Consider the following 23,898-nt stretch of genomic DNA (forward strand, 5'->3'; position numbering starts at 1 on the left):
AAAGTAGCACATCCATATACGTTTTTGTTGACGGGCAAGAGATCCTCATGATTTTAACTAGCAATAACTCCAACAGAAAAAGAGACCATTGACTGGGCAGCACCAGCCTGACACATGGTGGAAGCAGCAAGAAGTGCCTTTCCAGACAGGAATAAGAAATTAGGACATAAGGAGTTGTACTCTTTGCTCTTTCACACAGAACACATTTCATGTGTGAGGATTGCTTACATATTGCCGTTACACCAGTCACTCTTCATGGCCACTCTCTCCTGATCACTAGTAGCTTTCTGTGACTCTGTCCTCATCTTTGATTCCCCTTTAATGGGCTAGAAGACATCTAACATGGCCATGTGACTTTTTAAATACAGATTAAGACAGATAAGATGGTATTGTTGTACAAACACACATGATTAACTGGTTTTTGATTTATGGGTGGGGCATGTAAAGTTTTCTCTTTTTTGCCAGCTTCCACCCAGAGTGTAGGTGCTAGTGCTGGCGGTGGCAGCAGCAGCTCCTGGAGGATAAAATACTTTGTGTACCCACAACATCACAACTCGGGAACTCACGGCAAGACAACCAAAAGGTGGCTGAAGCGAGAGGGTATACTAACCAGATGGTCCACATGCCTTCGATCTCTCTCTCTCACTCCCTCTTCAAAGAGTTTTCAACAGAAATGATGCTTAAGATAGATATTCTTGGAAAGTTTGGGGCTGCAAGTGGCATTTCAAGTTTACCATTTTATATCTCCCAGCAGAGAAATGCTATCATATTATGGACTTAGCTTCCTTAGTAATTTATAAAACGTAATTCATAAGAAAGTAAATCCTTTCTTCTTAGAAAGCAGCTTGTAAAAATAAGAAACAGTTTATTGGATGATAACGTGCATTTGATACATAGATCCACCTACAAACTGCTTTTAAAAAGAAAATGTGTTTTCTTCCCCCTTCCTGCTGCTGGTAGCACTTTTTCTCCCTAGCCCTGGAGAAGGAATCTTGTTAGAAGAGTGACATCCAGTGGACGCTCTGCACTTTCTTTTTACAAAGAAGTCTCATGCTTTGTGCTTTTTAAGTCTGAGCTTTTTCAATGCTTCAGTGAACTTATGAAAAAAGGGACACGACCTGTGGGACATTGATACACACTGGTATCAAGTGCGCCAATGGGAGCAGGGTTTGGCCATCCCAAATGAAGAGCTCCATGGTTCCCTGAGATAAGTCATTTTCTGACTCTTACGGAAGTTAATTCTAGGAGTTGCGTTCCCTTTTCTTACTGCTGCGAAGCTAAAAGATGTAGATAGGGCATTTTTCTATAAAGTTATCTTATGAAGGTAGTACAAGCAGGGTAATCTTGGAGTGGATAAGATCCCTACAGAAGGCACATGTGACCTAAAAAGATGACATCTACACCACATTCTCAGATGGAATATGAACTCAGGTTCCATTTGAAGTACAAACAATTTAGTTGGCCAAGTAAAAATAACATTTAAGTCAAAGTTGGACTGAAGAGCATCCTTGAAAGAATTACATCTATGGAATAAATCGCCTTAGGAAGCAGTCAAAAAATAAATGAAATAGCAGCAGGCATATTCTGTCCTGGAGCAGTCTCTAGTGCATGACCGAGAACAAAACATGAACATGCTTTCTATAAACAGCATGAGGAAAGTTTTCAATGCCTTAAGTATGAATGTTATGCAAGGACATCCTCTTGGAGTCAGAAACAGGCACCACAGAACCCAGGAATCTACAGTTCTGACTGTCACAGTGTTAGAAATAGTAATTTATTATATGAATAACAGCATCCATTCATAGAAAAAGGTTAAAAACCCATTGATGTATAAAATAACAACAAAGCAGTAAGCAACATAATAAACACAGAAGTAGGAAATCGTAGCAGCACAGACAACTAGAACTAAAGTGGGGAAAAAAAAGTCCCGTTAGGGAAGACAAAATGCCAGGTGGACCATTCTGACAGATATCATAATGTGGACGTGATCTTCAGATGGAAGCAGTGGAAGCCACATTAAGTTTACAGATCCAATTAGATTGCAAGGCGGAGTAAAAATAAGCTGAGCAACCATATAAACAAATGTGGATGTCACCTGAATAGTTATAGTATGAAATAAAGATGAATACTCTGGCAATTGTAGCTGAAGACTGAAGACCACAGCGATCAGATAAGCCAATAACACTAAAATAATACACCTAACCTACTAGTTTTTAACAGAAAGAATAGCTCACACTGAAATATACTGGGGGGGAATGGGAGGGGAAAGAGATAATTAAAAACACCTATCAGAATAGTTTTGCAATTTGAATTTAGAAGTGAAATCCTTTTAATTCAAAGGATCTTTTGCAGTGCAAAAAATGAGACTGCAGTACTATACTGAGTGGGCTACTGTCCTACAGAAAGATGAAATACCAGTATTCTTAACTTAAACTGGACAACACATAAAATAGCAAGTTCAGCAACGCATGGTAGTTACAGATACCTGCTTTGATTATCAATTCAGATAGCTCTAGAAACTTAATTTAGATATTTCTATAAACTTTGTGGGGAAAACAGTTTTAGATGTGGCCTTGCTTGATAACTAAGTCTTTATTTTCCTTTCTAGAAGAAAATCCAGGTTTAGGCGAGTCTAATGAAGCTCCATTCTCATCTCAGTGGTTGAAAGCAAGGATACAGTTAACTTCCTACAACTCCTTGCCTATCAGTTTCTGTTGCAGTTGAACTGTAGGCAAGGTACCTAATTTGTTTGAAACGCTCTGACCTACCTATTTTTCAATATTACCTTCTTATAATAGTTTCATGAATAATTTCTGAAACATTTGTATTACTGCTTTTCTAAAGTATTAGTCCACTTTTTTAGAAACTTCCAGAAAACAAATACCAAGTGAATTACACACCTCAAAACCAACCAATCCAGTGTAGAAAGTCAAAGAGCTTTAATTTGAATTCATTTTTTCCCTCCTGTGTGTCATGGAACTTCAAATGATAGAAGAGTAGGCTAAATCATAAAAGAAAATTCCATTTAAAACTTCTAGGTTTTCAAATATTTTGGTCTCGTTTTCAATCTGCATGTCTTAGTTCAATTATATAGCAAGTATTAAATGCTAAAAAGAAATTAACTTTTGCAAGTTTACTATGCACTAAATTTATATTTTATCGCCTAAGGGATCTAAGATTTGGAAAAATAAAGAGGGGGAAACTTTAAATGTATGAGCTCAAATCCTGCTGCCTCAGAAAAATCTCATGTCTGCATTTTTTAATTTTTTTTTTTTAAATGCAGAAACTAAACGGTTAAGAAACTTCTCCTGCTCTTTAATGCTTATAATAGGCCTTCAGACAGCTTCTTCTTTTTGCTTTCTTGTTTCTTGCAGTTACAAGTCCTGACTTCTGTTTAAATCACAGCAGTCATATTGTGTGTTGCTGCATTCAGATCATGGAAACATCAACTCCCACTCCACATGAACTGGACAGCATGAATTACTTTGCACAATGCTAAACATGTAATCCAAGATGCTTGAATTTAACTGGAGTGCATGTGTGTTTGTTGTTGGATTTTGTTTTTTTGTCTTAAACCACATCAAAACATTACGAGTGCACTTAAGTTCTTAGAAATTCTATTTTTGAGCCAGATGGGTTGCTGGAAGACATGATACTTTATAACCACCAAATCAGGGACTATGATGGAGACTCTTAGTTTACTGTATAACTTCTCAATATCCGATTTTCCCATTTTCCTTAAGCTGTGGCATTTCTTGAAGAATGCCGCCTTCAAGAAGTAGACATGACTTATAAGTTCCTTCATAAATACTTCTTCCTCTGCAAAGCCACATTAGTGAAACCTGGGTCTTCTACTGCCAGCTTCTTTCTTCACAGCACTACATCAAATATGCATATGGCACTTTTATCAGGAATTGAGGCCTTAATGTCTGTGAAAAGAAAGGCACTCACAGTCTAAAGGCAATGTAGCCATATCTGAGAAAAGTCTACTGAAAGCTTAGCGTTTATTTGTTTGAATCGCAGCTGATTTGATCTTCAGCAGATGCAGGAAGAGACACTTCCTCAGTTCTAGGGCGTTTAGATGCTGGGGGATTTTGGAGACTGTCGTCAGATGGTAACGGCCTCTCTGAAACAGGCAGATAGGAAAACCATTTAAGTAAAGTCAGATTACAAAAGTAAATTGGTTTGCTGAATTCACAAACAACTCAGCACTCATAAACTAAACTGTTTTGAGAGAGTCCAGCATCTTAAACAATGATCATCTGAAAGTACAAGGGTTTTTAAAACCCAAAAGTATGGCTTGGAAGAGTTACATCCAAGTAAATTTATCCTTCAGTGTTTCAGCGTCAGCTAATGCACCCATTACTGTAAAAACTGTAGTGATATATTGTCACATAAGCATCTGACCAAGAGCAATTACAGTGAGAATACATTTCATGTTGACAAAAGCACCTTTCAAACACACCAAAAGAATAAAGAAGCTTTAGAATATAGAATCTGCAATTAGGTTTAGGCTTGTGCTTGATCAATAGCTTTATAGCTTAGAATAGAAGTCTATAATGGAAAGAACTGATTGGCAAAGACTCTGATGGATATTACTAGCCACAAAAGCTTACCACACTCCCGTTCTGAGGAAGGTATAGGAACTGTATCTGTAAGCGCAGGGGTTGGTGTATCTGGCTTCAGTGGAATCAAGTTTACTCTCCTTTAAAAGAGCAGACACGGTTTAAGTGCTTCAAAGCCACAGTTTCTACAAATACTTTATTTAAGAATTTACTTTCGATAAATCAGTTAAATTTAGACATAGTTTAGATATATTTTATTGTTTTTTTCTTCCGGTTATATGTTGAATTGAGCATTTTTAAAAGTAGTACTTTAAATACCACTATTCATCTTTTCCACTAGAAAGTACTTTTCCATATGTGACACAATCCTGGGTATTTTGGTCAAATTTTGAAAACTAAGACTGGCTGCAAAGGCAAGGATTTTAACCTGTTTCTTGATACCTGGTAAGGCTTCCAGTTCCACTGGAAAAACTTACCATTCCCTCTGCTAGCCCTGTCCATGTTAACACTTTAGATTCATAAAACCATAGAGAATTCTTTTACCCGCTGAGGTCCACTAACAATTACTGTGAGGAGAAAAGAAGCCACAAAAAGGTCTGTCTTTATGTCCCATTTTCTGTTTTCTTCTGCTAAAATCTCTTCTGGATAGCACTTAAGCACAGAACTGATAGAGGATTAACTAAATAATTAAAAATAAAATTATCTTACGGGCAGCATCATGCATGCTACTACAAGATGACACTCATGGCATAATTGTGATAGGATTAAATATAGTTTATCTCTTTCAAAAAGATTAATTAACTCCATCAGTCATCCAACTGTCCTCCAGTCAAAAGTCATTTTCAACTACCTACAACCCTTTGACTTGTTCATTTCTGTAAACACCCATGTGCCACCATCCTGTAATAATATTTACCAAGAATATTTGTGGTTGTTGGTGAAATCCAGTATATCCTTTCTTGCTCACCTCTTCCCCCCTAGCTACTTACCATACTGCATTCCTAAGGGAAATTCTATTAAACACCTTTAATTATAAAGTAGCCTTATTTTGCTGACAAGGTCTAGATCTCTGTTTGCATGACAGTCTCACTGCTGCTGCACACCAGCTCAGAATCTTATATTGCAGGCTGCCTGACAATCAATACATGGATTATAAGCAATTTCTAAAACCATCTCGATCTGCACGTTAGGAAATAGCCTTAATCAATGCATTAAGTCCCACATACATGACTGTGCACACTAAGGACCTGTCTAGACATGCACTCTTTACTTTTTAAATATTTCTTGTCAGAGGAGTTTTTAATAGTCCTTGTCAGCTGAATCCTTCAGGTACAATCTTTGTACAGAAAGTGGGACCTGAAGGCAGACGCTTGTTGCTGACAAACAGACAAGGTGTAAAGGTCAGGTTAACTTTACTACTGCCTCACATTTCAGACAGAAATGTAAAAGCTTTCAGTTTGACCTTTCAGTTGCAGTACAACTGGAACAAAATGTTCCACGTCAAGACAGCTACCACCAAGACACAGGGCTGGGAATTTATGTCAACCCTTTAAATGTACCACAAGCATAGCTTGTCTTGGCCTTCATATTTATGACTGGAAACGGCAATATAAATCTCACCTTGACGTCTTGCTCCATGCTTGTAAAGTGTTGAGAGTAATCCTCCTGGGCTGGTTTACTTTAGTGCTCTGGCTGGCTGGCTGGCTGATTTTCCTCTCATCTGAGGATGAGACTGGAACATTTTTTATGCCAACAGGTGTGGAAGGAAAGTCCTTACCGGCAGCTGTGGGTGTTCTAGGTTGCAGCGCTGGAGTGCTGGGATCAGCGACCCTGCTGGGAGAAGTCCCCTCTGTCAGCCTAGAGCCTGGGGAAATGGCTTTGTGCGACTGGCTCTTTTTCACTTTTTTCTCTGCTGCACTAGGAGTCCTCACATTTATCTGTGGCTTCTCCTTCAGTGGTATTCCCAGTTCATCCTTCTCAAAGGTAACAAATGAACAGTAGCCATCCGTGGAAGAAATAGCAAGAAAGGCTCCATCGCTGGACCTATTTGTGACATTTTTTTTTCCATTAAAGAGGTTAGAACTTTTCTTCAACCCTTACTTCTCATCTACAACACATGCTGTAACTGTCTTCTTCTCTTCTGTTCCTCAAGTACATGTATTCATTTAAATAAAACTACAGTCAAGTGAAAGACATGCAATTCAAATAAACAAAACACCTTAAATTCTGGCCTTTACATCTGATTTAATCTCTCTGGTGTCATCTGTGATCACCTGTATTATGCTGCTACCAGCACCTGCAGATTTTTGAGCTGGCATAAAATATCGTTTAATTGCAGGGGCACAAACCTTCAGCCACAGTTTCGGAAATATTGCTGAACCCTCCTCATTCAGACTACATGGTAGCTCAAGCTCTTTGGCTGTGCTCCTTGTGCTAAGTAGACGCAACGTTCAGAATCACTGTGGTGCTCTCCCATATGGGCCCTTTGCATTCACTTCAACAAGTAATGTCTATCATTGATTACATACACTTGATATTCTACTCTCTTCCACTTCCCTTCTCCTGGAACATGATGGTTTTCACAGCATCAATTACAATTCCTGAAAAAGATGCCTCCATGTGTTCCTCAGCTTAGGTATACTGGCTAGAAAGGCCTGAAAGAACCAGCCTTGTCCAGCAGAGGGCTGTATCCTGATTTCAAGACTTGGATTCAATTTGCAGCTCCAGTTCTGACTCTTCACTTGAAGTCAGAAAAATTACTTCATCCTATACATGAAGAACATTAAGCAGAACGGTGCAGATAAAGCAGAATTTGGCCAGGATACAGACACCTGAACTCAGAGAGAGCTATCTTCCAAAACCACCAAGTAACTTCATTATTACCAGTTACACTGCCCGAACAATAACTACTTTTCATGGGCACCAAGTACACTGACTTTTCCTAAATCCATCCGCTTGTCCTCGGGCTGCTTGCACCTTGTTTCCCAACCAATAAATGAACCATAACTCTCCAGCTTACAGGGCAAAAGAAGAGGCATCCTGCTGTTCACACACTGCAATGACAGTGACTATATGAGCATCATAAAGAAAGCACAAAAATAAAGTAAGGCAAAAGACGTGCAGAACTTCAACATGTAAAGGGACATTTCGACCACGACAGATCTTAACAATATCAATTACCTACCATGAAATGTCACTCAGGGTGTGATAATGTATGTTAGAAACATAACCAAAGGGGAAGGACTGCTCAGTATCATAAAAAAGCACAGAATCTTCTGAAGCAACAGCAAACACCAATCGATAGGGCATATTAAATAGAGCAGGAGTTGATTTCTGACTTATTTCATCTAGAATGCAAAGAAATGAACACATTAAGAATTCGCCCTTGTATTCATCACAAAGCAGCAATTGCACTAGCTTAGTCATTAATCTAAATAGATTTCATTTTTAATCAGTATCAAGATAATGGTTAAGAAGACAGCACTTGTATAAAATGTAAAGTTTTATGTCAAGCACTGTCATTTCTGTTGCCCTCTATTGTCTTAGTTTAAGACACAGAAATTGGCAGAAGTTTTATCTATCTGGATTGCTACTATATGGTAATGTTTGTCATATTTTTTCCAAATAAAATTTTCCAGGATATTAATATGCACTTTAGTATAAAAGTCCAAAAATGTACCTTAGGATATAGTGTAAATCAAGGTCACAATACATTTCTGTATATTTATATATACAGACTAATATTCTGTATGACTAAGTCAATAAAATGCAGTTAGCTCTACTTGTGGTATCTTGGGTTGAGCTCCTAGCTAATCTCTTCATTGCAACATTATTTCTTCGTAGGGCCAATTTATTCCTTTTCACTGGAAGCTGAGTGCTAGCCAGCTGCTTTCAGAAATTCCTTGTACAGAGCTTCTATTCAGTTCTACGAGCGTTATGGAAGCTACACACAGAACAGACAGGCTGTTAACATAGTGTGAGGCACTCGCATCTATAGAATTCTAGACTACCACAGATCTTCACTTTTCTGGGTGTATGTTGCAGCAACTAGGCACTCCGTTTAGAGGAGCTACAGAGACCAAGAGCAGACACACATCTCCTTACTTTGCAATGCACCACTACAATAGTTTTAAAAATTATTACTAAAATACATACACAATATAACAGGTAATCTCTAAATCCAGTAAGGAGTACTACAAATTGATCCTCTAAAGAAAGGAGCAAAGCTCTGCCTTTTCATCAGAGTAAGACTGGTCTTGTTAAAATATAAGCAGTCCTGGACCCACTGGACTCACTATAAGGCTGGATTTCAGTCTCCAGGTAAGTTCTCATGCAACTTCATATAATCCTTTCCCCAATTTAGAACTCTTGTTCTAGCCAGTAACACTAGCACTACTTCAAGTCTGGCTTCCTTGAATAAGCATTGACAGTTGTTGCAAACTACACCAACTCCGGTGCTTCTGTAATGAGCATAGTTGATACGAATACAAAATATTTCACTAGGTTGCTCCTTTACTGCTAAGCCAAGATTTTACTTTTACTTACACAAAATAGTTAAAAGTCAAAGAAAAATATTAAACAGTTTTTCCGTAGCCTAAGTGGCCAAGTAAGAACATCTATCTACTATATCAAAAGCTACTCACAAGGCACCTAAGGTGAGTTCAGGGTCTTAGAATCAGGAAACAGCTTCCAAGATGTGGTACAACACTATCTTAATGGAATCACACAGAATCACACAGAATCACACAGAATCACACAGAATCACAAGGTTGGAAAGGACCCATTGGATCATCGAGTCCAACCGTTCCTAACACTCCCTAAACCATGTCCCTAAGTACTTCATCCACCCGTTCCTTAAACACCTCCAGGGAAGGCGACTCGACCACCTCCCTGGGCAGCCTGTTCCAGTACCCAATGACTCTTACTGTGAAGAATTTTTTTCTGATATCCAACCTGAACCTCCCCTGACGGAGCTTCAGGCCATTCCCTCTAGTCCTGTCCCCTGTCACTTGGGAGAAGAGGCCAGCTCCCTCCTCTCCACAACCTCCTTTCAGGTAGTTGTAGAGAGTAATAAGGTCTCCCCTCAGCCTCCTCTTCTCAAGGCTAAACAACCCCAGCTCTCTCAGCCGCTCCTCATAAGACTTGTTCTCCAGCCCCCTCACCAGCTTTGTTGCTCTTCTCTGGACACGCTCCAGAGCCTCAACATCCTTCTTGTGGTGAGGGGCCCAGAACTGAACACAGTACTCAAGATGCGGTCTCACCAGTGCCGAGTACAGAGGGAGAATAACCTCCCTGGACCTGCTGGTGACCCCATTTCTGATACAAGCCAAGATGCCATTGGCCTTCTTGGCCACCTGGGCACACTGCTGGCTCATGTTCAGTCGGCTGTCAACCAGCACCCCCAGGTCCTTCTCTTCTGTGCAGCTCTCCAGCCATTCTTCCCCCAGTCTGTAGCGCTGCATAGGGTTGTTGTGCCCCAAGTGCAGGACCCGGCATTTGGTCTTGTTAAACCTCATCCCATTGGTCTCGGCCCAGCAGTCCAGCCTGTTCAGATCCCTTTGCAGAGCCTCCCTACCCTCCAGCAGGTCGACACTTCCTCCCAGCTTAGTGTCATCTGCAAACTTGCTAAGGGTACACTCGATGCCTTCATCCAGGTCATTGATAAAGACATTGAACAGGGCTGACATTGAACAGGAATGTTAAAAGGCTGGGGCATAAAACAGTAAACAGTCACACTGGCCTTTTCACATATTTGCTGTAAAATCATAGTCCCTGAAGGATTTACAGTACCTTTACTGAATGCTTGTCTCAACTCAAAGTAGACTGGGCAGCAGCGAACAGCAAGAGTTGCCTTTCCAGGACATGGCAGGTGACCCACAGGCCTTTTATTACAAAAAAAAACCAAAACCAAAATTTCAGAAAACAGCTTTTTTTTTTTTTAAACAAAAAGATATTTTGATCTTCTTAAACACTACCTTTTAAGATTGTTTCTGGAGAAGACGTATGTGGTGTTTGTTACATTTTCTCCAGATTCAACACAGCCAGCTGCAAAAATAAAGGTTTAAATGTTACTCATCAACTCAAAAAGTTACTGAGTACACACTTTATGTGCATAAACATTCTCTTTCTTAGGAATTAGGCTTGTCAGCTGGGCAAGAGCCTGCAACCTGAACACAACTTAAGAAGGCACCCCAAATATTTATTTAGTGCTGGTTTTATTTCCCTTATACACTTGCCCCTCAAAGCTTCCTTTTGATGTTGCCAGACATCTATAAAAGCAGTGCTTATAATGGCAAATTGATCCTCTCCTTGCAATGTTATTTTTACTATGACTGCAAAATATTATTAAGGAAGGGTATAGAGACCAGTCAAAAGTTCTTCATTTCTTCATTTAATAAAGCTGTATAGCTCCAATTTACATGTTTTAGTTCAGAAAAATGCCATAAATATAATTTTTATCACAGAAGAAAGTTATGTTCTGGATTGCTAATGGAAAAGCAATGTGGAGTCTCTATTTCCTTCCATAGGAAGAACAAGGAATGGCATGATTAAAATAAATAAGCATCCACTAGCAGTTTGAAAGCAATCTTGATGCACACTCAAACTACACCATAATAGATACAATGTAAGTTACAGTCCACATTCTTCACGTACCTGGAGTAAGTAAATAGGAGCCATCAGGAGTAAAACTGAGCCTGCGGAAAAATGACTTCATGCTGTCATCATGAAATATCCGATAGCTCCTAGACTGTAATATTGAAAATGAGTGCCAAAAACATGTCAGCTGGAATTCAAGTGAGAAAAACCATCCAGTTGTACAATCCAACCTGATGGAACTTTTAAAATAAAAGGTAAATGTTTTAAATACATGGCTTCCTCAAACTCACTTTCTGCAGTGCTATAAATTCTTCACAGCTAAGAAAAATAGTCCTTGATCCCTCTTCAGCTACTAATCAAAATACTCCAAGAGCAGTCACGTTAGACCAGTAATCAAAAACAGTAATAACCTGGAGAACAACATTACTTAATAGTCAACATAAAAGCCTGTTCCTTAGGCATTTAATTTTAACTCTAGTATTAGAGGTTTAAGAACTTCCATAATGGCAAAATGCCCTCCATCTCAAGCCTGTCCTTTAGTCTCTATAAAACTGCTACAAATGTTTTCACAAAAGAAAGAAAAGGAACAGAAGGAATTTAGAAAGGCCATAGACGGCTTGGAGGTGTTACTTTACTATCACTTGGAACTGTTTTGGGGAAAAGAGGTTTGTTTTCCCTCTTAGGGTTAGACAGAATTTCCTAAATATTCACTAATTCATATTTCTCCTAAAAATCAGACTAACTTTTTGAAAACTTCAGGCTGCTGACTTTAAAATATTCTTGCTATGTATATTAATTAATAAACTTACAGCTACTGACACACACATTTGAAGTTTTTCCTATTAAGAATCCACTACGTATACTATTTTTTTCAACAGTTTTTAAGATTTAGAAGACACTGTGTTACTATAATCAGCTGAACTTCTAAGTTTTCTTCTTTAGTCATTTCTCTAACACTTGAGGAAACCTGAAGCAGTCTCCAATTATAAACTGTAAAGGTGAGATAGAGGCAAAAACATCTGATATATGGGTTGCTTCAAAGGAAAATATTTGCCCCTTTGATTTCATAGAATACTACAACTCCCATAAAAGCACACCCAGCGCATTCTCCAGTACGATTAGTAGCAGAAGAATGTACCTCTCCTTCAGCTCCTGATCCAGATGGCATCTTGGTAACATTGAATGCTACGCGCTTGGTTTGCGTGTTATATACCCGCAGGACCCTACATGGTGAAGAGCACAGTTAGCTACAGACAACTTCTTTTCACCCCAAGTTTCACAAAGCATTACAGCACCTCACTTCACAGTCAGGACTGGCAAATATAAATGACAATCACACATTATAACCCTGTTTATGAGACATCACCGGATGGACATGTTTTGATGGCTAAATAACCAATTATTTCACTCAACAAGGTTTGTCAAGTACCAATATATACATTCATGGAGGAATGAGGGAATTAGCAGACAGTGAATGTCCATGCCACTCAGCTACACTGTGCTGTAGTAGGAAGCATGCTCCTGCAGAACGGGAACCCGCCTTCAAAGACGCTTAACTACATTTCTATGCTTCAGTTTCCATTGGAATAAATGAAAACTGAAATAAGTCTCTGCACAGAACACTGGAACTCCCCATACTTCATCTACCTAAACCTACAGGTAGCCTAAGCAAACCCATCACCCCTTCCCCTTTCTGCCAGCTCTGACCTTTACCAAGTTATGCTGGTTTATTAGGCTGCCAGAAAACCAACCTAACACAGAACCCAGACAGCTTTCTCCTGATTGAATGTGCTGAAATAGTTCCACAAAGAGTCCTGGACAGACCCAGGAAGAGAATATAGAAGGTGAGGCTGTGGCAGACAGCCTGAGACAGCTGTGGAACTACTGGCTCTGGATGTCATACAACAAAGCTGGTCTGCCAAAAGGGGGAAGAGGTTTAGCTGCCCCAGGATTGGTGAGAGCCCAGGCCTAGCAACTGGCCTGGCTCATGTTAAGACCTGGCTCATAATGACTAGTCATCATTAACTGATCATTTTTCTGAGCCTACTGCAAACCTTAAATCAAAACTACTTTTCCACTATTAGAGCAATTTTCTTTGCACCAGGTGCCAGATGACACACATTTATTAGCCAGCTGTGAACCCCTTCAGAGAAGCACACATGCCCTAAATGGTTTAAACTCAACTCAAAGTTCTGTCAAGGGCCAAGTTTATTGAGTGTTTTTTGCTTTCCCAATGACATCACTTACAAAACTGTTGGGGATGAAGGGAGCAAGAGAGCAAAAGAAAGATATCAGTAGAAAAACATTTTAACTCATTTCTTAACCTGTTTACATCTTTCTTTAAGGAAGAAATTATTAGTTCATTAATAATACACTCTCTTAAGGTGTATTTGGTATCTCTAATAACCAACATCAAGCAAACTTATTTGCTGAAGAAACATTTCTACATAAGGTATATAAGATTATTTGTCCTTAGAGAGGACACTCAGACTTCGGGAATCATTTACCACAAGCAAGAGATTAACTAAAGTAAAGTATTACTTTAATTTCACATTGACCTTCTTGCAGAAGAATTTTAATAAAATTAAATGAAAAGTCATCCCATACACTTACTTCTAATTCATCCTAAAGTAAGAAAGAACACTAAGGTAAAACACTTAAACCAACAGCTCACCTATCACAACTCAGAGTTGCAACGTACTGGCCTAGAGGATCCCAGGTTATTCCTTGGACATAACTCTTGTGTTCATTTAATATTGAAACCTTCTGTCCTGAAATTACAAGAAGTTTCCAGATTCTAAACTCAAACATGTTTTAAGACATTTCTTCATTTCAGAAATAAAACAAGACAAAACATTTCAAAATAATTTTTTAAACACACAAACTGTTAACTTGGTGGTACCCGGTAAGAATGTCAGAAATGGTTGCTTTATTTCTACAATCTTCACAAATACAGTAACTTGTAACATGTCAATTCGAGGTTTGTTCCCTACAAACTAACTCAGATAAGCAGCTTGGCTTAGGTTTTAAACATGCAAGACGAGTATACTTCAAAACCAGAAGTATACCAAACCCTTCATGATTTAGAATATTTTTTTTAGGCAAGTCTGGCTCTTTAATAACTGAATTTGGCCGAATACTGAGACAGAAATTCCAGCATTAAAACATACCTTTCAGCTGGGACTGGATAGCTAGGATCTCCTATCTAGGGCTGTTTAAACTCACCTGTTTTGCTGAGCAGGCAGTGAAAAAAACATACTACACACATGCTGACTGATACTTACACATGGGCAACTTTCAGAAACAATTCTACAGCAGTATTAAGTCATGTTCTTCCACTACTCTGTCATGAAGACCTCTCAAAGGCATAAGGTCTCTGACCCCACTGACGTTCCAAAGTTCAATGCCTCAGATCCAAAGTATCATGATGCAGTAAAGTTACAGATAATCTCATGAAATACTTTGTTTTGACTATGAGGGACAGGGTGGGTGGTCTTTACCTTATTAGTTGCTTTAGTGCAAAGAAATGCAATAACCTGACAAGTTTCAAGGTCGATAGCTGTACAAAAAAGGTTATACAAATAGGGTCGAGGCCATGCTACATCACACCAAAAGTCTTTCTGTGGCAGTGTTCTTTCTCAGACACAGGCCAACAACAAATGCCAGAGTATAAGAACAGACCAAACATGTAATGGTATTCCTATGGGATACCCTATAAACTGCCAACAGTTTCTACCTCAAGGACTTCTAAGCCAGTGATGGTCTCTTCATACTAAACAGCGCTATGGATTTTTACTATTAATTTCCTTCCAGCCGTTTTGGTTTTTTTAACCATGCAAACTTTTAACCTGAATATTACTGGAAGCTATACTTGAACCTCTTTCTCTTCAATGCACCTACAAATTCATTCACAAAACCTGTTTTCCAGTAATGGCTTCTACTTCCAACTTACTTGTCTCTCTGCCTAAAGATAAAAATGACCTCCATGACATTAATTGCACGATAAAAGAAATCAGTGAGAATGGAAGGCAGTATGGACAAAGAAAATAACAGCTTAAGAGGCTATCTTGTTTTAGTAATACATAAGTGCCTTTTAAGTAGTTACAAGCAGTCTGAGATGCAAGAGACATTTGGTCACAATGACCCTACACATACTTAGACTCTGAGGACTCACACTCTTAATTGAACATTCCTGTAGTAACAGTAAAGACTTTTGGAAAGGCGCATATGACAGTTCAGATGAGAGAAACATTAAACACCCAAACCCAATACACGAAAAATGTCAGCAGAAGAATATTCAAATTTTCATATGTGCATGCACTGAAAAATTAAATTGGATTCTACTTTATTTTTCTTAATTAGACACAAAGTATTAGAAATGTGAAATAAAAGGCTAACTTTCTGTAAAGTACTTCCACATTAAATTAAAAGTAAAAGTAATGGTCACCCAGCTAATAAAAACCATCAAGCCACCTAGCTAGGAACTACCAGAATGGCAAAAGATGGGCCCCTTTCCAAGAATAGAAGCAAATGCACTGCAGTGGGATGAGAATGAACAGAAGTGTTTTGCTGAATGAAACGAAAAAAAAAAAGTGCATCACATCCTGCAAAACAGAGCCTGCATACTATACTCGCTGCCTGTTTTCGGCCTAGGTAGTTAGTTGCCTGATACCAATCAAGTTTTGTTTGTTTCTTGGGGCATGAGGTAGAGTAAGTAATACAAAAGATGCTTGTGTAGGAGTTTTGGGGAAAAAATTTGGGGTGAAGTTTACTTGTGAATACTCCAAGGTGAAGAGATCGCTTAAGTGTAAATTTTGCTGGCCTGACGTATCTTTTACATACTGAGCTATCTGCTTCACAATCCCAGAAGTCTAACAATTAAGTGGACTCTTTTCTCACAAAAAAAGATGCTCTCAACTCTTCTTGTAAACATCATTAGACACTTCCATCAGGACTGGAGCCACAAGTGATAAACATAGTGTTTACCTTTATTGACATCCCACATTATAGCTGTATTATCTACAGAAGCAGATGCCATGTAATTTCCATCTGAGTTCCAACAAATATCATACACATCTTCTAAGTGGCCCCTAGAAGTCAGAAGAGAAGAAACCAATTATTAATTTAAAAAGTAACAGGCACTTGAAAACAGTTTTATTCATTTTTAGGAAAAAAAAAACCACGGAGAGAAATAAAGTATCATTGAAATAAAATGAACGGCAAGAATTTCAGCTTTAAAAAAAATTCCATATTCAGAAGGTGGTAGAACATTCGAAAAAAAGCACATCCTACTTCTAATTCAAATTAAGGCTGCCTTGTCAATAGATATTTTTCACGCATAAAAAAACCCCTGCACTTGAAGTCATTTATGAATTTGTACCTAGAGATTTGCAAAAGAATATTTCTAGGACTTGCACAAACATAAAATAAAAGGTCTGACACAAAAAAAAACCCCAAGACTATGCCTGTAACTCCTTTGTTAACAAATTAAGAAAAATCAACTATGATCATCTTCAAAGCAGCTCACTTCTGAGTTGACACACAGCTGCATAGGATGCTGCCAACATTCAAAGCAATTCCACAGGTCACTTTCTAAAAGGCTGTTAAGGACATCTGTTGTTTTTGCTTTCTACTGACAAAGCACTGATTTGATGTTTGGTAGCTCTTCACCATAAGCCTCAGTCAATAACTGAAAAGTTTCCTTTGCAGATTTCTTCAGTTTCATAAGAAACTTGACATTATCTTGCTGTTCATTCTGGCACACTGACATTTTCTGACCAGAGGAAAGAAAACGTCTATATTTGAATGTGTGTCCACTTGTACTGAGCAAAGCAATTGAGCTGAGCCTTGTCTCACTGTGACACTTTAGAACATGTTCTATAACCATCTTTGTCTCTTCCCTCCCACTCTTGGTTCCGAAGCTACAGGGTTAGCCTTGTCTTTTTTGTGTTGGACCTCATAAAACACTACACCAAAGTAATTATGAGGTGTTGCTATTCAAGAAAACTCTCCGACCCATTTAATAGTTTCATAAAAGCAGTAAAAAAACATGCATACTCAGCAGAATTACATGAAACACAGAAAATTAAGGTTTACTTAGATACAGTTGAAGAAACATTGCAAGATACTCATAACCATGCAGAAGGGTTTCATTAACAACAATCCATATTGCTTGTTGTTTGAAGACTTATCATACAGTATGGCAAATTTAATAATAAATATTTGCAACACCAGGTTTAGAGAAGTGGGTTTGAGTTTGTTTGTTTTAAGAGATTAATGGTCCTAAAGGACCATGCAATCCCACGAGCAGTTATGAAACTGTTCTCACACAAATCTGCAGTTGCAAGGAATGTATCAGTTGTGGATAACAGTAATTTTTTGTACACAAGCATAAATTCTTAATGATTTTATCAGTATAGACGGAGAACAGAACTTGTAATAGACTCCACACAGAAAGCAAGGCAGAGTTACACAGATCGCTCATCCAAAGTGCATTTCCGAGTCCAGAACCACTCATTTCTTTCAGACTTAGCTGAAAGTGAGAGCAGAACACTATTACATTCCAACTTCCAGCAGTGGTTTGATCCCTTAGCCACTATCACTTAATACTTAGTCTAAGCAGGCACAGTGTGTATATTTTATTAACCAGTGCACACTTGAAACAAAAGCTGTAAAATACAGCAGATTTTCAACTATTAAAATGGACTAGTTGAAAAAGACTGGTTGAGTCTCACAGCTGGCAAAACTGCACGACTCATTTAATCTACTCATGCTTTTTTCTTTTATAAAGACCAAACTTTCCACTATAAAGCTAGTAAATAAGAGTTCACTTTTACTTTCTATATCTCTATGCCAAGTTTTAAGTGACTGCAAATCTCAGGAACCAATTTCAGAGCACGCCAGTTATGTCACATAAATGTCAAATCTTCTGCTTAAACAGACGATGTAGGTTGGCACTGTATCAAATAGAAAAAAAAGTTAAATACAATAGAAGGATGAAAACTAGAGCAAGCAAATTTTAGAGGGCATAGAAGTTCAACATACACTGAACAGAAGAATGTACCAGATAATAAAAGCCACTAGGGAATAAAAAACACTGATCAGAAAACAAACTCAAAAATATTAAGCTACCTTAAAGTCTTAACAACCGTCCAGTTCTCCTTGTTGAGCTGAGCTTCATCTTCATCCTGAAAAACTAATGGTTCTGATTCTTTGCTATCATTCAGCTTCCACAATAAAATAACAGCATCTGTAGAAGAAAAAAAAAATAAGGCTTCTTTCTTTCCTACTCACTGTTTGTTAATGCATTACATTTACTTTAACATTACAATTATCTTGCATAAGACACATGAAAAGCAGTTCTTACCATCTCCCCCAGATGCTAGGATCTCACCACTTGGAGAGAAGCGCACAACATTTACTGCTTTGGTATGGCGGGCGAGGTTGGACAAGAATTCCACAATTGCTTTTCCATCTGGCCCTTTTTCCACTTTCCATATCTAGTTACAAAAGTATTATAGACAGTTTTCAGGAACAAGATGTAATATATGCACCCTTTCAGTACGGCAGTTTAATTCTTGCGCAGCTGTTCTGAACTTATTATCTGAACCTTTCAGAGCTAAAGCTGCACTTCCATCACAAATTTTCCCTCTGTGAGCTACAGCTGTGTATTGGGTTTATGTGGCAAGGTTTTAGTAGCAGGGGGAAATTTTAAGGGTGGCTTCTGTGAGAAGACAGTAGAAGATGCCCCCATGCTGGATACAGCCAGTTCCAGCCAGCTCCAGACTGTCCCATTGCTAGCCAAAGTTCAGCCCGTCAGTAATGCTGGTGGCACCTCTGTGATAACACATTTAAGACAGAGTAAAAAGCACTGCACAGCAGCTGTGAGAGAAGAGTAAGAAAAATGTGAGAGAAACAGCCCTGCAGGCCAAGGTCAGTGAAGATAGATGCGAGGATGTGCTCCAGGCTCTGGAGAAGAGATTCCCCTGCAGCCCCTGGAGAAGTTCATGGGGCACAGGTTGTCCCACTGCAACCCACAGAGGTCCATAGTGGAGCAGAAAGCTGCACTGCAGCCTGTGGAGGACCCCATGCCAGAGCAGGTGGATATGCCTTGAAGGAAAGACAGCACTAGCATAAATTCCTGGAAGGAGCTGTGGCCTGTAAAGAGAAGCCCATGTAGGAGCAGGATTTCTGGCAATCACCATAATCCCTTTAAGGATCCACACTGAAGCAGTTCCTGAAGAACTGCAGCTCATGGGAATTGCCCATGTTGGATAAGTTTGTGCAAGACTGTCTCCTGCAGCACGGACTATGTGATGCAGCAGAGAAGAGCCTGAGAAGGAAGGAACGGCAGAGACAAGGTGTAATGAACTGATCACAGCACTCATTCCCAATCCCTGTACGCTGCTCAGGAGGTAGGACGTAGAAGAATCAGGAGTGAAGCTGAACCTGGGAAGATGGGAGAGGTGAGGGGAAGGTATTTTTGGTTTTGTTCTTATTTCTCACTATCCTACTCTGTTATTAATTGGAAATAAATTAATCACCCTAAGTGAGTCTGTTTTGCCCACATTAGCAATTAGTAAGAGATCTCCCTGTCCTTATCTCAACTGATGAGCTTTTTCCATTGTATTTTCTCATCCTGTTGAGGAGGGGGAGGAATAGCACCACTTGATGGGCATCTGGTAGCCAGCCAAGGTCAACCCACCACAAGCTGTAATTGCACTGCACTTTTTTTTTTTGCCTGAGGAAATACATCCAAGCAATTAAAAACACCCAAACCCTTAATGGCACTCTCTCTTCATTCACTGACAATCTCTAGCTTCAAAAATATTTCACAAGCCTTTAAATACAATGACTGAATACTACAGAATTACAAAATCTTGTTAACAAAGTCATCAACCATAAGTCTGAAAAAAAATCTAATTACTACAGGGGAAAAAAAACACATTAGCTCCCTTTAGAAGTCAGAGCAAGTTGAAGAGTTTTGCAATATACCCCCCAAATGTCAACAGATTTACTATTTTCAAACAGATGATTTGAGCAAGAACTATAATTCCAGTTCCCCAATGATCATAACCAAGTGTAAAGACAGTTGCATGATATGGACACATTTTCCAGGAATGCTGCCTTAAGGAATTTCTGCAGTAATATAAAAGAAAACTTCATTCTTTGTCTGTGCCTGTAGCACAGATCACAGAATGTGAGCAGGCCCAGAAGATAATTAAAATATAAACTTACCACGGAAAGACATATAAATAGACAGACAGATACATGCACACATAGCAGAGAACCTACACAAATTCTTTTGCACTGGAGTTCATTACTAAGGAGCACAAGGAGGATCCCAGGCTGGAACCCTTCTTTATTGCAGTTTGAGTTTGAAGAACTGTCTCAAACTGAAAGGTTAGCAGTAGGGATTTTAGTAAACAAGCAAAAAATTTCAAACAGGAAATCAATAGGCCCAGATACTGAAGTGACCTACATGGACTCAAACACAGAACAAACAGCCCAGCAGTGACAGGTAACCTACTCCGTTTCCCTCCCAGCTCCAAAAAACAGGGGAGGTCAATGTGTTGGTTTTTCTGAAGCGTTCTAATGGTGAGGCAGAAAAATTCTACCTACATTCCATAGACAGAAGTCAACAAATAAATAAATATCTCTCTGGAAAGGAGATTGTGCCTTGCTTAGCCATTAACTTTATTTAAGAAGTCGACTAACATCCAGATAAAGAGTGTGGTTCACCCAATACACTCAATTTACCCAAGTTTTCCAACTATTGCTAAGGCTTTTAGAGAAACCAAGAGACCACCGAATGATGGATATTGTCCTTATGTGCATTAAGAACATAGAAGATAGCAAAAAACTGCCTGATTTTGCAAAGGTGAATCCTACAGCCACATCTTTTGAGGCTTGCGCTAGTCAACATTTTCATAAGTGATTCCCAAAAGAATGAATAACTGATCAACAAAGCTCCAACACAAACACCAACACAAAAATTACTTAGATGAGATACATCTGAAGGCGAGTGAAAAAGGCTGTAGAGAGCCCATACTGCTGAATGACTACTTACAAAATGGCGGATAACACTCAATGTTGATGAGCATAAAGAAATTAATAACAGTTGGTTCCCACAAACCCCTAAGACTGTGTCCTAAATTAGCAGTTACAACTCAGGAATACCATCCAACAGTAAATGCAGGCAACTTTCTAAAAGTAACAGTTCAATGCTTAACAGCAGAACTCGAGGACAGCACACAAGGGAAATGGTCATTCTGTTATGTACAGCCTCATATTCTTCCCCTAAACCATCCAGCCACCACCAGTGTCAGGGACCAGCCAACAGTCTCAAACTTTGGATAACAGGCCATTTCAGGCTCTGCACATGCTACAAATTCAAACCAAACAGGTTTGAAACTTACGCGAACAGCTGTGTCCACACCCGCTGAGGCCAGCCGATTGATCTTCCCATCAGCTCCATGTTGGAAGTCTAAGCTGTAAACAGGCTCCTTATTATGCCATGCTATTTCACAGGTGATGACCTTCATGTTTGCTAAAGAAAACAGGGCAAACACCAAAATAAATCCTTGTTTCCTACAACTATGACAATCAAAGTCAGGCAAGTTTTGCAAGAGCTGCAGACAGATCCCGTAACAATGTCCCTGCAGAAAGTATCGAAATGATGACCTAAGTAAGAACATTTTTAAACATTGCGATTTATTATGGATGAGGTTACTGCTGGGGCACTGTGTGAGAAGCATAATAAAGCCATTATATCCCTCAGTGGAATTAAATATTGTGGCAAACATAGGGCAGGGTTACGATAAACACTGAACCTCAGGGTTCACTGCAGCTTTTCCCGCTTGGCTCCTGGCATGTCACAGAATCGTTTGGTCGGAAACAACTTTTAAGATCATCAAACCCAAACGTACCTGTCTGCTACTAAATCACATCCCTCATCGTCGATTTTCCTTAATGTCCAATATGAACCTCCCCTGGGGCAACTTGTGGCCATTCCCTCTCATCCTATCACCTGTCACTTGGGAGAAGAGACCAACCCCACCTCCCCCACACTCCTTTCAGGCAGTTGTAGGCAGGGATGAGGTCTCCCCTCAGCTTTCTTTTCCCCAGGCTGAACAACCCCCAGGTCCCTCAGACCCTCCTCATAACGCTTGTTCTCCAGCCCCTTCCCTAGCTCTGTACCCTTCTCTGGATGCGCTCCAGCCCCTCAATGTCCTTCTTGTACCGTTGGGCCCAACACTGAACACAGAATTCAAGGTGCGGCCTCGCCAGCGCTGAGCACAAGGGCACCATCCCCACCCTGGTCCTGCCGGCCACGCTGTTTCTGACCCAAGCCAGGATGCCACTGGCCCCCTTGGCCACCTGGGCCACTGCTGGCTCATGCTCAGCCGGCTGCCATCAACACCCCAAGGTCCTCCTCTGCCCGGCAGCTTCCCAGCCGCTCCCGGCTGCCCCAGCCAGGCCTGGACCTCGGTCCGGCAGGGACGCCCCGAGCATCCCAAACAAGGGGGAGGCGCGGGAAGAAGGCAGAGCCCCCAGGCAGGAGCCGCTCCCGAAGGGCCCAAGGACCCACGCGGCTCCCCGGACGGCTCTGAAGCACCCCTCACAACACCCCCTCCCCACACACCCAGCTCCTACCTGCGGCGCCCACGGCACCGTCAAGTCCCGCGCCTTTCCCGCCCCGCCCCGCGCCTGCGCGCGCCCGCCCCGGCGCGCCCGACTGGAGGGGGACGGCAGCGCCCCCTTGCGGAGAGACGGGAGCGGCGGCGTCTCGGACGGATCCCGTGCGGGGCCAGGGTGAGAGCTCGTCTCTCCGTGCTGCTGAGACCGACAACGCCGGCAAATCTACCCTCTGAGGCTCGTCTTGGGGTTTTGGAAAGCAAGCGTTCCTTATCGTGGCTGGGCAACAGGAGGGAGCGATCTCCATCCATCGTGTGCAGCGAGAAAGGAGCTGGGCAACAGGATGGATTCCCCACTCACATGCACGGGGATTAATTCTTCTAGAAATCTTATGCATGTTCTATTCTTTCCAAGGCGTAATCGTAATGTTATTATGAGCTCCTCAACAGTCAAGTCCGTTGCTGCTTTGGAGCTGGCTCCAGCTCTGCCTGACCCCGCACTGGAGATGGGAAAGGCTGCAAACAGAGGGGATTGCAACAGACACAGCTGCTCAGCACAGATCACACTGAGCACACGGCCTGAGTGTCTCCAAGAATGAACAATGTCTGGAAACCCACGGTTTTAAAGAAAACATGCTATCAGAGGGACATTCTGTCTAATTTGCACAAAAGACAGTTACTTAGATGAAACTTTAGCTTAAATCAAAGATATTCCACTTTTTTTGTAATCGAAACTGCTTCTTGTATCACCTCCTCCTCCTGCTGCAGGTGATGGCTTGGGAAGGTACCTGCTCTGCCATCACAGCACTTGGCAACACCTCCAGCTGGAGAAGAAAAAGAGTGGGAGGTTAGCAGGGGACATCCAGAACCCTTGTAATGTTGCCCTTCTGGCTGGGACTTTTGCCTGCACTTCCTTTTTGCCCTGCCCTAGCTTGCTTCCAATTGGAAAGAAACCACAAACCCAACACAACCTCTCCCAAACCCAACCCACAAAGCTCTCCAACTCCGCCAAATAAAAGGGCATTGCACTATTCCAGTCACTTTTGCATTTACACTGGCCAAAGGGCAACCAATCCCCGTATTTCCTCATCTGGAATATT

General features: G+C 40.4%; 1 protein-coding gene across 1 annotated transcript; it reads right to left on the bottom strand.

The window, feature by feature from the left end:
• On the bottom strand, positions 1 to 22,864 carry CHAF1B (chromatin assembly factor 1 subunit B). Its single transcript, XM_054051284.1, has 14 exons — positions 22,818 to 22,864; positions 21,581 to 21,711; positions 18,529 to 18,661; positions 18,294 to 18,411; positions 16,149 to 16,252; positions 13,837 to 13,933; positions 12,301 to 12,385; positions 11,220 to 11,313; positions 10,541 to 10,610; positions 10,356 to 10,447; positions 7,750 to 7,912; positions 6,186 to 6,608; positions 4,617 to 4,705; positions 1 to 4,126 (listed from the first exon to the last, which is right to left on the bottom strand). The coding sequence occupies exons 2-14, from the start codon at positions 21,704 to 21,706 to the stop codon at positions 4,005 to 4,007; spliced, it is 1,716 nt and encodes a 571-aa protein (XP_053907259.1). The 5' UTR covers positions 21,707 to 21,711; positions 22,818 to 22,864; the 3' UTR covers positions 1 to 4,004.
• Positions 22,865 to 23,898: the final 1,034 nt, after the last annotated feature.

The sequence above is a fragment of the Cuculus canorus genome, chromosome 1 (assembly GCF_017976375.1).
Source record: "Cuculus canorus isolate bCucCan1 chromosome 1, bCucCan1.pri, whole genome shotgun sequence".
Taxonomy (NCBI): domain Eukaryota; kingdom Metazoa; phylum Chordata; class Aves; order Cuculiformes; family Cuculidae; genus Cuculus; species Cuculus canorus.